The 13,612-nt window shown below is 38.0% G+C and overlaps 1 protein-coding gene across 2 annotated transcripts in view; it reads left to right on the forward strand.

Annotated features, from left to right (window-relative positions):
- Positions 1–420: 420 nt before the first annotated feature.
- ZSWIM5 (zinc finger SWIM-type containing 5) overlaps positions 421–13,612 on the forward strand; it is a 244,833-nt gene continuing 231,641 nt past the window's right edge. The window contains exon 1 of one of the 2 annotated variants that reach the window (XM_087446045.1): positions 421–1,166. In XM_087446045.1, coding sequence (XP_087302171.1) covers positions 572–1,166 — 595 coding nt within the window. In that variant the 5' untranslated portion in view covers positions 421–571. The remainder of the gene's footprint in view (positions 1,167–13,612) is intronic. The other variant, XM_004442012.3, reaches the window with a different exon arrangement.

Consider the following 13,612-nt stretch of genomic DNA (forward strand, 5'->3'; position numbering starts at 1 on the left):
TTTCTGCCAGATCCTCCGCTCGGCCGTGACAGTCTCTTGTCTCGTCAATCTACCACAGGAGGCTGATTTTGAGTTTTCTCTCTTCCTGTGCCCCGCAAGCCTAGAACGTCACGGAGGCGGCACGGCCATTTCACTTGGCGACACATTCCGCCCCTCGCTGGCCGGCCGGCAGGTGGGTTGGAGGCGCGCGGACTGGCGAGGGTGCACGGCGCTGCTCGCCCCTAGGTGGCCGTCGGCCCCGCGCGAGCGCTCGGTGCGCGTTCTGGGCTGTCTGCTCCTAGTGCGCGCCGCCGGCCCGCGCTCGCTCCCGCCCCGTCTCGCGCTCGCGGCGGCCCGGACAGCGCGCGCCGCCAAACGCTCGTCCGCAGGCCGCCCGCGTCGGCCCTCGCGGCGCGCGCACCGGACGGGCCGAGGCTCCCCACGCGGGCCGGCCGGCTCGCGCGTTTGCTCGCCCCGCCCCTCTCCCCCTACCCCGACGCCGCAGCTGGGCGCTTGCGCGGGGCGCGTGGCCGTGGCCGGGGTCTCCGCCGCCGCCGCCTCCCCCGCCGCCTCCGTCAGTCAGTCCCCAGCAATGGCGGAAGGAGGTGAGCGGGAGGAGCTGCTCTCGCCGCCGCCAGTCTCTCCGGCCAAGCGCCTGTGCTCGTGGCCCAGCCCGCAGGCTCACCACCCTCGCGGGTCGCCGGGGACGGCCGGCGGCGGGGTGGGGGGCGTCGGCGGCAGCTGCCTGCACCCCGGGGCCCGCCCCCACCTGCAGCCCGAGTCCTTGCTGGACTGCGCCGCTAAGACGGTGGCGGAAAAGTGGGCGTACGAGCGGGTGGAGGAGCGCTTCGAGCGGATCCCGGAGCCGGTGCAGCGCCGCATCGTCTACTGGTCCTTCCCGCGGAATGAGCGGGAGATCTGTATGTACTCCAGCTTCCAGTACCGGGGCGGCCCCGGCGCCGGCGCCGCTGGCGGCGCCGCGGGGGCTTCGCCGGCCGAGGAGGGGCCGCCGCCACCCCCCGGGGCCGCCGCTCCGGCCGGCTCCGCCCCCGGGGCCGCCGCAGCGGGGGCGTCCCCCGGTCTGGGCGCGGGGGCCGGAGCGGCCGGTGGCGGCGGCGAGGGGCTGCCGTTCCGCCGGGGCATCCGTCTGCTGGACAGCGGCTCCGTGGAGAACGTGCTGCAAGTCGGTAGGTGCTCTCCCGGCTCCTCTCCGGTCCCCGGCCTCCTCCACGGCAGGTGCTTTCTCTCTGCGCGAGCCCTGGGCCGAGACCCCGGCTTTCTGCCCGACTCCTGCTCCCCTGCCGAAGGACAAACTAGTCACATAAAAAACTTTTCTCAACGTTTCATTCAGGTCCACTGCTGCTCTTTCTCCCACTGGCCCTCTACCCCTATTTCTTTTTGTTTGAAGAGCGAATAGGTGTCTTTTTTACTCTTCATTCTACACCTCACGCCAAAGGCAAAAAAGATAGGGAGGAATGCAAAAAGGCATTCCTAATTTCGGAAATGCGCTTTTCTAATTTAAGTTTAGAGAGGAGACAATTGTTAGTGAATCTGGAGCAAGCGGTCTTATAGGGAATGTTTGAGGGACAGGCTGTCAAAGGTAATCTATAGTCTTAGCTAATTGAAGCTGGGAATGATTAACTTTAAAATTGGGGAAAAAAACCAAAATACTGTGCATTTCAGACAATTTAAATTATCTGCTTTAATATTTTTTCCCTGGACCAGTGATACGTGGGCATCTAGGCTGGGGACTTAACAATAACCGGAGATGGAAATGTGACAGCTTCTCTTCTCCACACCCCCACCCAAGGAAAAAAAAGCTACACAATCTGGAGTGGGGGTGGGGTCTGTCTTCCTTGTGAGACTGGGGTAAATCAAAAGCTGGTCACGTTGGGTTTTTCAAATGCTTTTCCTTTAACAAGTCTTCGTATTTGCTTTTATCTTTTTGTTCGTGGGAAAATGAAAAATGATTTCTTTTGCTCCTCCAGAGCTTCTAGTCAGTTTGTTAATCTTATTAAATATACAAATACAGTGGTCCTGATTTGTGGAATGGTTAGGGAGAAAGGGAAAAAAATGACATTGTTTAACATTGACTTGCTATGTGGAAGATGAAAACACTGATTTTTTCCTGTTTGGATTATTACATCATTCTGGAAGTGCACATTATCTTTATGCATTTTATTGTACAGTGTATGCTCATATTTATTGAAAAAATATTGATTTTTAAAGGAGTTGCAGAGATGTTGTTTTTAGCTTTAAGCACAGGAACACATACACAATTCCCCCAAACATCTAGCTCTCTCCTCCCCAGGTAAAACTAACATATTTGAAATTTTTTTCTTTTGAAGAGTAGTACATTGTGGTGTTTCGTATAAAGTAATCTACTTCTGGTTATCGAGAGTCGTTGAATCCTGTGTTTCTTTTTAAAACAACAGTATATCACAATTTGTTTTGCAAATGTGAAATGTAAATTTATCTAAATTTATCCTGTGTCAGAGAACAGTGACAGTGGATTGAGAAAGTTTTATTTGAAAAAGGCTAGTCCTTTGTGTATTTGTGTGTATTTTTGAAAGAATGAATTGAATAATCAGATAATTAAGGTGTACAGCTTTAATACTGAAATATTGAAAACATGAATATAGGCATTTCTCTATTAGTCTGTAAACTTTATTCTTCGTATGGGTTTACATCAGTTAACTTTTAAGGTTCTTGTTTAAAATATTTTAAATTAAAAAGTGTCAATTTGAGTTGTTTTATAGTAAGAGATAGATTTGAAAGAATTTTCATACTTGAGGGGGCAAATGAGGGAGAGGAAGAGTTTTAAAGAGATATATATTTTGAAAGTGGCTATAATGTCAAGTTCCAAATGAAATCAGATTTTGTGGGTGATCCAGGTCATGTTTAAATCAGGTATTTTTCTTTTATAATATGATAGTTGGCGCGCTTATTGAGGTGATGAGCTCTTGTATGGTAGTCTCAGGGGCTGGAAAAAAGCCATATTATAAGCATATCTTCTGATTTTCACTTTGGATTTCATAGATGAAGGCAGGAGAATGAATTAATCACTTTTAAGTAATGCTATTTGAGAACCATGTGCTGTGTAGTGTTTATTTTTCTGACCTTAATTTATGCTAATGGGTATGGAAGACAGGGATACACTGTATTCCATTCTGTATCATTCTGAGTTCTGTATCTTGGCGTGAGCCACCTTTTAACATGTAAAATTAGAGACATCTCTCATCTCTTAAAATGTATGTGACTTAATCTAGATGATAAGTTTTATAAAAGTATTGCCAAGAGATGAGTGAAAAAGTGATTTGTATATAGGAAGATAGTAATCATGTTCTTCAGTTTATAACTTCACTTCAAACTCAATTTAATTACTAAGTGGTGCTAATTAAAAATTCTGCATATTTCCAAGCCATAATTATAACCTCAGAATTGGGAAGTTACTGAAGCCTGATGCTTTAGGAAGGAAGGGACGTTAGGGTATTTCTGTAACAACATCGTTTTAAAGAAAAGATTCATAAGGAGATTTAAATGAAGAAAACAAAAAGACATTAAAATAAAAGTAAATAAATATCTTTAGAAAATGAAGAAAACAGCACAGCACAAAAAATTTTTTAAGGAAAATAAATTAGACAACAATAAAGAAACTCGTACAAAGTGTAGGTATATTAAATTTGGTAACTTCTAATTACTTTCCACATAGAATGTGGTAATGGGAACTCATGGATTGATTGAAAGCAAGTACTCTGTAGAAAGTATCAGATTCTGAATCTGAACTCAACCTTTCCCAGCTTGATGTAAACAAATGGGAGAAGTATAGGTTGTCATGCTCAAAGGATACATTTCTTTTACATAACAGTGCTGAATCAGAAGTATTGTTCCTTTTAAAAGGGGAAAATTGTAAATTAGTCTTTCATGGACATCTGTAAATTTGAAGCTGCTGAATAGACTTACTGTCTGATCTTTCAGTATTGTGAAGGTAATAGAGTTCAGATGTTTTAAGCATCTGCATTTTTAACCTGTTTAAGAAGCCCATGGATATATAGCCGTAGTATAAACCTTGGGAAAATACTTATTCAGGAGTCGGCAGATGGTATAAGAATGGGACGACTATAATTTACTAATAATTTTAAGATGTTGACCCTTTTTTGCTATTCATCATATTTTAAATTAATTTCTCTGTTTGGTAAAACTTAAAGGAGATTTGTGCCTTCTTAGGGAAATTTGACTTGATTGAGGGAAAAGAAGCATTAACAGTTTTTCTCTCTTTTTTTTTTTTTAAAGATTTTATTTATTTATTTACTTTCCCCCAGAGCCCCAGTAGATAGTTGTATGTCATAGCTGCACATCCTTGCAGTTGCTGTATGTGGGACGCGGCCTCAGCATGGCCGGAGAAGTGGTGCGTCGTTGTGTGCCCGGGATCTGAACCCGGGCTGCCAGCAGCGGAGCGTGTGCACTTAACCGCTAAGCCATGGGGCCGGCCCAGTTTTTCTCTCTTAAACGCAGAAATACTATATTTATTTGGGTATTTAGATTTTTAAAAATTGGGTAAAGGCGTGCAGGGGCCTTTTGTGCTGGTAATATTAATTATATAAACATTTATGCAGAAATTTTCATAGATTCTGACAGTTGACTTCAACAAAACCCTATATTTTTAACCTACACATTTTCTGGTTTTTTTTGTTTATTGTGGTAACATTGTATAAATTTCAGGTGTACAACATTATACTTCTATTTCTGCATGGATTACATCATGTTTTCATGTTCACCACCCAAATACTAACTATAATCCATCACCACACACATGTGCCTAACTATCCCTTTTGCCCTCCTCGCCCCTGCCCCCTTCCCCTCTGGTAACCACCAATCCAGTCTCTGTCTCTATGTGTTTGTTGTTGTTATTATCTACTCCTTAATGAGTGAGATCATATGGTATTTGACCTTCTCCCTCTGACTTATTTCACTTTGCATAATACCCTCAATGCCCATCCATGTTGTCACAAATGGCTGGATTTCATCGTTTCTTATGGCTGAGTAGTATTCCATTGTAGCCTACACATTTTCTAATAAGCATGTCATTTGTCCTTGGATAGTCTCAAGACAAGAGCCACAATGTTAAGTACTACATTATGTGGAAGAAGTGTAATTACAAAGTCAATAATAATAAAAATGTCCATTTCAGGAAGTTGTCCATAACTTAAACATCAAGTAGTAAGTTTATAATTATGAGCACTTTTATATTATCAATAAACATCTGTGAAATTTTCCTATAGTACAGCTTTTGTGAAATGCAGCAGTAACAAGTATTAACAGTTGTTGATTTTTATATATAATTTGTTTTGATCTATGTTATTTAGAGGAACAAAAGATATCCTTACCTAAAAAGCTTTATAGCATTGTAAGTTAGTCTGGATATAAAATCATAATAAAACTTCATGTGGGGAAAAAATGACTTAATTTATATGTAAGATAGTCCAGCACAGGAGGCAGCTGCATACCTTTAAGTGGTAAGTGGTAACATTTTTTAGACTAGAAACTTACCAAGTTTTAAAATCACATTGCTTTTTTTTTTAAGTAATGAGTTCTTTCTCTTCCTCTCCACTCCAGAGCATCACACACATATCTTAATATTCAATGAATGTTGAATAGTGATTGTAAGAACAGATTTCTCAGTGTTATAAAACTAAAAAAGAAAAAAAAGGAGAGAGAGAAGCCTGAATTTTTAGTATGAATGTGGTATTAGAAGATACGGGGAAAACTCCATACTTACCTATATAATAAACTGATAGCATTAAGTAGTGTGTGGTATAACATGTGTGTATTTTCTATATTAACCATCTGTTTTGTGTGAAGAATGGTGATTTATCAATTTCTTCAAATGAAAGCTTTAGACAAATTCTTATTGAAGGTGACTTTCTCAAGGATAGAGCTTTAGATTTTTTTTGTGTTTGTGAGGAAGAGTGGCCCTGAGCTAATTTCTGTGCCCGTCTTCCTCTATTTTGTATGTGGGCTGTGGCCAAAGCATGGCTTGACAAGTGGTGTAGGTCCGTGTCCGGGATCCGAACCCTCGAACCTTGGGCTGCCAAAGCAAAGCATGCAGAACTTAATCACTGTGCCACCAGGCCAGCCCCCTTAAGATTATAAAGATAATGAATAAACTAAAGATAGTGGATTTTATTTTAGAGGTTATCTCTATTTTAGGAATTTAAAAAATATATTATTGAAGTGTGAGTACAAAGTCTAAATTTTGAAGTGAAAGGGTTAGAAATTTATGCCTATGTGAAATAGTTTCATTTCTCTTGTTTCAGGGATGGCTATTAAAGTCAGTATCCTATTATGGTGATGGTTATGTGAATATGTATACGTGTTAAAATGTACAGAACTGTACCCCCAAAAAGTCAAGTTTACTGTTTTATAATTTAGAAAATAAGTTAAAAAAATAAAGACATTAATGTACAGGAGACACTGAAAATGCTGTAATAATTTCCTAGGGCTGCTGCAACCAGGCGCCACAAACCGGGTGGCTTAAAACAACAGAAATTCATTGTCTCACAGTCCTGGAGGTTGGAAGTCTGAAATCAAGGCATAGGCGAGGCTATGCTCCCTCTGAAACCTATGGGGAATCCTTCCTTGCCTTTTTCTAGCTTCTGTTGGTTTGCTGGGAATCTTGGGCATTCCTTGGCATGCAACTGCATAACTCCAGTCTCAGCCTTCATAGTCACGTGGCATTCTTCCTATGTGTCTCTGTCTTCACATGGCTGTTTTATAATGACAACAGCCGTATTGGATTAGGGGCCCACTGTACTCCGGTGTGACCTCATTTTAACTAATTGCATGTGCAACGACCCTGTTTCTAAGTAAGGTCACGTTTGGAGGTACTGGGGGTTAGGACTTTAACATACTATTTTGGGGGGGTACACAATTCAACTCATAACAGCTTCCCATAGTTGTTTCTTGTTGTGTAACAGTTTCATGTGACTTTTAAACTTTTACATTGGATATAGCTTAAATTAGAAATCACCACATTCATTTTATTAGGTAAGCATTATTTCAATTTAATTGATTCAATTTGCACGATTGATTATTAAATATTTTTAATATATGTGGGACTTTTTTGACAAGTTAAGTGGTTGTTTAAAGGTTAAACCTGTCATTATTCTGTATAAAAATGATGACTGGGTAATGCAGCACTCATCATGCATGGATGAACATATTACTGTGGGATTTTTTTTTTCATGCATACCATTTAAAACTTGTCTTCAGAAATAGGTAACCCTTAAAGTATTTATAACTTGTCTTTAGAAATAGGTAACCCTGAAAGCATATGAACTGCGTCTTCACCTATTTCCAAACCCCAAGTTAATATGGTTTAGAATTAGTGTTTGATATTAGAAATAGACTACAATCTATTCCAGATTACTTTTATGTGAATTTTCTACCTTGTGGTTTATTTATAGGCCTATTTCTTTCCTGGTATAGGCAGCATGCTTCTTGGCCTCTTTTAGCCTATCATCGACTGGTATGCTGAGGAAATCACACTCATTCTGATATTAGCTTTAGCATTGTATTATCATATGCTAAATTACTCTGATACTTTGCAAAATCGTATATAGCCAACTGATTAATTTTTGGTTCTCAGTATTGAGAAAAAGTGTTCTCCCCCTTAGAATATATGTGATATGCCCTAAGTTGGTGCTCAGTAAATGTTTATTGAATGAATGAGTAAATTGTTATATAACTTTTTTATATTTATGTAATATAGACATCTCTCTTCATTGATTTATATGTAACTGGAGTCTAGGAGACATACTGGCATTTTGTAATTTCTGGATGTTTCTGATTTTTAAAACATTACATAGATTTAAAAAATATGGCCTTGGAGGTTATTAACTAGTTCTTGATTCATTCATTGAACATTTACTCTCTCGTTTTGTGTAAGGCTTAGTAAATAATTGTTTACCTGTTTTTGGTGGTAATCATTTCAAAATACTTTGTATTTTCCTACCTTAGAATACAAACCCAGGTTGGATACTAGAGCCTAAGCTTCTAAGGACTACATTATGTTGCCATCTTTATGTAGGTAGGAGGTTATAAACTGTGTGCATACTTGACTGTAAGAGAGTCTCAGAAACCTGTTTTTGAAAAGTTTATATATACGTGTTTTTTGGTCATATGCTTGCTTCTCATTATAATGGAGTGATGAATGTGGTATGCAGAACAGAATATCATTGTTACTTTCTTTAAAAATAGACTATTGAATCAAAAGATGAAGTACCCTTTCTAGTGGTTTTCTTGCCTTAAGAACAGTTGTTTGTATACTCATTATCATTTAGTCCTTTGGGAAATACAAATTAAAACCCAAGGAGATGCTATTACACACACACTAGAATGGCTAAAAATAAAAGACTGAAAATACATAGTGGTAGCAAGGATGTGGAGCAACTAGAACTCTTATATCGCTGGTGGGAGTGCAAAATGATACAGCCACTTTGGAAACCAATTTCTTATAAAGTTAATCATACACTTAATCATAAGATTCAGTAAGCCTCTCCTAGGTATTTACTTTGCAGAAATGAAAACATATGTTCATCTAAAGATTTGTACTTGAATATTCAGAGCAGCTTTATTCAGAATAGCCCTAAACTGGAAACAACTCAAATGCTTATCAAAAGGCTGAATAAAGAAATTGTATATCTGTACAATGGAATACTATTAAGCAATAGAAAAGAACTACTGATAGCCTAGCAACATGGACAAATCTCACAAACATTATGCTAAATAAAAGAAGCCAAACTGAAAAGAGTACATATAGTATAATTCCATGTATATGAAATTTTAGAAAGCCCAAAGCTATAGTGAAAGAAAGTAGATCAGTGATTGCTAGGGGAGAGGGAAGTGGGGTGTGAGGAAACTTATTTAGGTGATGAAAATGTTCTCTGTCATGATTATGGTAGTGGTTACATGTTAAAACTTATTGTACACTTAAAATTGTAAATTTTGTTGAATGTAAATTATACTTCAAAAATTTTATTTTAAAGGAGAGAATAGTGGATTCCAATCTTGGTTTCACATTAAAATCACCTGGGGGAGATTTTTTAAAGACAGTGTCCAGGACTTACCAAATTTATTAAATGAGAATCTGTTGAGAATGAGAACTGAATTTCAGAATTTTAAAAAAGCTCCTAGGTAGTTTTATGTGCAGCCAAGATTAAAAAACACTGCTCTAGAAAAATGATTGTCTCTATTAATGTTATCAATGTTTTTAAACTTGTTGTAGGCAATCAAAACATTATGTAATATTTATTACACAAATGCTTTGGGCTGTGTCAACTTTCTTTTCTACTTCAGTCTATTCTCTTTTACCTATCTTTAGGTTTATTAATGGATCTCAAGGAAATTATTCTCTTAACGACTTAAAGAATGTGTATCTGTGTTTTGGAAAGGTCTTATGCAAAAGTATATAAATTCTTTGTCATTGTCACCATCAAAAGACACTTGTATAAATGTAGTGTAATGCTAAGGTATAATTTTCTTCATCTGTTTACTCATTCATTCATTTATAAAACTTTAACATTTTTTAATGTTCTGTGCAAAATAGAACATAATGTCTATATTTAAGGAGTACACAGTTTAGTATAGGATACACATAAAATAGCATTTAACACGATGTTTTCTAAAAATAGAGGTAGTTACTATGGAGGCAACGTTACTATTGGAGGAAGTGATTAATTGGAGAAATGGGGACAGCTGGATGTATTGCTCTATTTTAATATAATTCCAATTATAAGAAATGTTAAAATTATGGCTATTACCATAAAGATTGAAAACACTATTTGTTGCTCATAAGTTAGATTAACCCTTCATGAAATTCCTTCTGTATTGACATTTCTCTGCTTTGTAATACTCTAGTCCATAGTTGATTCAAAGGGGTAACATTGAATCAGGCAGGAAGATGACAAAAATATTACAGATATTAATCCTTTTTTCTCAGAATAAATTTTACAGATTTCTGTCTTTAGAATAGCTTATCTTTATATAATCCTTTATAAAAAATTCTTGCTTCTTTTAGGTACAAATATGTGATAGAGCTAATCAGTGGAATAGATTTTGGTCCATTCATTCATTATCTTGTGGTCTGTAAGCAACAGGAAAATGTATTATGTCTTTGAAAGCCATGAAGATTACATTTTTTTCCTTATTTGTTCCTGGTTTTGTTGAATGGAAGCCTTTAGCATTAATACATTCAGGAAAAGCTAGCCTGTTTTTATTTTGCTTAAATCTATCAACACCTGATAAACTGACATGACTGGCAAGCATCAACATACGTTGATGTAAGTGATATAAAATCCTTCCCATGTTATGGTTCCCCATTGTGAAAAAATAATCTTGCTAATCTTTTCTCTCACTCAATATTACGTTATTATACTCTTTACTATCATATGTATTTGCATATATATACCATAAATATTATCACATATTATATGTTATGTGATATATATAATATTATAATATATTATATATTATCATATGTATGCAGGAACTGTGCAGCGGGTAGCCTCAGAATTCTGGCTACTCACTCTCTCAGTTTCCTCAACTGTAAATGGACAGAATGATGGTACCAATGATTGTTTTGAGGATAAATTAATTAATATGTAAAGTATTTAGAACAAGGCCTAGCTAGCACTTTTACGTGCTATATATTCACTGTTCTTATACCAAAATTGTTGAGAGTGTTCTGTGTTTACCTTTCCTTCTTCAATCTTCTCCCCACCTCTGAAGCCTTTTCAGTCTGACTTGTGTTCTCACTCACTATATTAAAATTGATCTCTTAAAGGTCACCAGTGACCTCATGATTACCAAACACGGTATCCTTTGTCCACTCCTCATCCTTCATGACCTCTGTATAGAATTTTCTGTAGTGTACTGCACCTTCCTCTTGAAATGCTTCTTCCTAGATTTTTGTTTTACTTCACCATTCTGGTTTTCTTTCTACCTTCCTTCTTTATTCTCTCACCCCACAAAAGTAGAATGTACCTTCTTGCCCCAGGCTTTCCAATTTAGCAATCTTATTTATTTCTATAGCTTCAATTACTGTTTTATGAACATCAGATAGCATCGTATATTGTAGTGGTTTAAAATTTTTTTAAAGCAGCTCTGCTCATTTTCAAATGAACTCTTAGATGGTATTCCAGTTTTTGCAGCAGAAAAATTTGCTGTTTTGGAGTTTGAGGTGGGCCCAGAACTATCAGCCTTGCCAGCTGCTTCTTCCCTTTGCCTCTCTGAAGCACTTCCAATTATCTGAATCTTGGGATTTGGAGTCAGGAGATCTGCCTAAGTTTTCTCATCTGTAAAAGTGTCAGGACTTTTGTGAGATTCTAAATAAACTAATATATGTGAAAGTACTTTACAAATGTCACTGTGCAAATAATATGATTGTTAAGTCTACATTGTTGTTTCTTCCTCTGGAATTCAAGATCAGCATGTATATTTGCTTGCTAGATATTTCTAAATGGATACCCAACTAGCCACTCAAAATCAACATGTCTGATGAGGGATTAATGTCCAGAATATATAAAGAATTCCTATGACTCAACAACAAAAAACAACCTGATTAAAAAATGGGCAAAGGACATGAATAAACACTTCTACAAAGAAGATATGCAAATGGCCAATAAACACATGAAAAGATGCTCAGTATCACTAATCATTAGGGAAATGCAAATCAAAACCACGAGGGGACACCACTTCATACCCATTAGAATGGCTATTATCAAAAAACCAGAAAATAACAACTGTTAGTGAGGATATGGAGGAATTGGAACCCTTGTGCATCACTAGTGAGAATATAAAATGGTGCAGCTACTGTGGAAAATGGTAGGGCAGTTCCTCAAAAAATTAAACATAAAGGTACCATATGATCCAGCAGTTCCACTTCTGGGTGTATAACTAAAAGAATAGAAAGCAGGAACTTGAACAGATATTTGTATACCCATGTTTCTAGCAGCATTAGTCACAACAGCCAAAAAGTGGAAGCAACCCAAGTGTCCCTTGACAGATGAATGGATAAACAAAATCTGGTATATACATACAGTGGGATATTATTCAGCCTTAAAAAGGAAGGAAATCCTGATACATGTTACAACATGGATGAACCTTCAAGACATTATGCTAAGTGAAATAAGCTAGACACAAAAGGGAAAAAATTGTATGATTCCACTTATATGAGCTACCCTAGAATAGGCAAGTTCATAGAGACAGAAAGTAAAATACATGTTACCAGGGGCTGGGGGCAGAGAAGAATAGCGAGTTATTATTTAATGGATACACAGAGTTTTATTGTGGGATGATGAAAACATTCTGGAGATGGATAGTGGTGATGGTTGCACAATAGTGTGAATGTACTTAGTGCCACTGAACTGTACATTTAAAATGGTTAAATGGTAAATATTATGTATATTTTATGACAATAAAAAAAGTTAAAAAAAAACCCACATGTTATATGATTCCATTTATAGGTCCAGAATAAGCAAAACCTAGAGACAGAAAGTAGATTAGTAGTTTCCAGGGGCTGGTGGGTAGAGGAAGTAATTACTAATGGATATGGGGTTTCCTTTTGGGGTGATGAAAATGTTCTAAAATTAGTGGTGATGGTTGCACAAATCTGTGAATATACTTAATACCACTGAATTGTACACTTTAAAAGGATGAATTTAATGATATATGAATTATATCACAATAAAGCTGTTATTGAAAAAGCAAATATTCTAAAGAGAAAAAGGAAAAAGAAAACTTTCAAAGATGTTCTGTTTCTTAGGGAATGAAGTCTAAATTCCTAATCCTTATTTTTGGAGACCTAGATTCAAATCCTAGTTCTACCACTTTCTAGCTGTTTAAACTTGGATGACAAGTTACTTAACTTCTCTGTGCCTCAGTTTCTTCATCTGTAAAATGGAGACACAGTACTATCTCAGAATGTTTATATCATAGTTAAGTGAAATAATGTATTCAAAGTCAGCTTGGAATTTCTTACACATTGTAGGGATATTGTGAATATTAGTTCTCTCTCTTTTCCCCTTGCTTGCCTCTTAACAGTCTATGCATCTATTCTTAAAAGTGCCATTTCCTTATCTACTTAGTTGAAATTAGTTTTTCTTCCACTTCAGTCCTTTGTATTATTCAGCAATTGTTTGTTGAGCACCTATTATGTGCGAGGCTCTGGTGTAGCCACTGGAGATGTGGCAATGAATAAAACAAAGTTCCTGCTTTCATGGGGCATACATTTTAGTGAGGTGGCAGATAGCACTTTCCACTTTCAGCTTGTGTTATAATAATTTGTTACAGGTATTGTCTTCCCTTCCAGTCTGCAAGTGCTTCCAGGGCAAGAACTGTATCCTACAATACATTCAGCATCAGGTTTCATAATGGACTTTTAAGAGATTTTTGTGGAAATGAATTGAGAAAAAAGACAAGAGTTCTTAGTCTTGTTCATTTCTATGACTTTCATGGCAGTGATTCCCAGCACTGGCTGCTTTACACTTTACTCAAGTCACTTGAGAAGTTTTGGTAAAATACAGATTCTGGGACTCCACTCTTGGAAACTCTAGTTAACTGAGGTTGGAGTGGG

Source organism: Ceratotherium simum, chromosome 22, assembly GCF_057802395.1.
Source record: "Ceratotherium simum simum isolate JZ-2026a chromosome 22, ASM5780239v1, whole genome shotgun sequence".
NCBI classification, from domain to species: domain Eukaryota; kingdom Metazoa; phylum Chordata; class Mammalia; order Perissodactyla; family Rhinocerotidae; genus Ceratotherium; species Ceratotherium simum.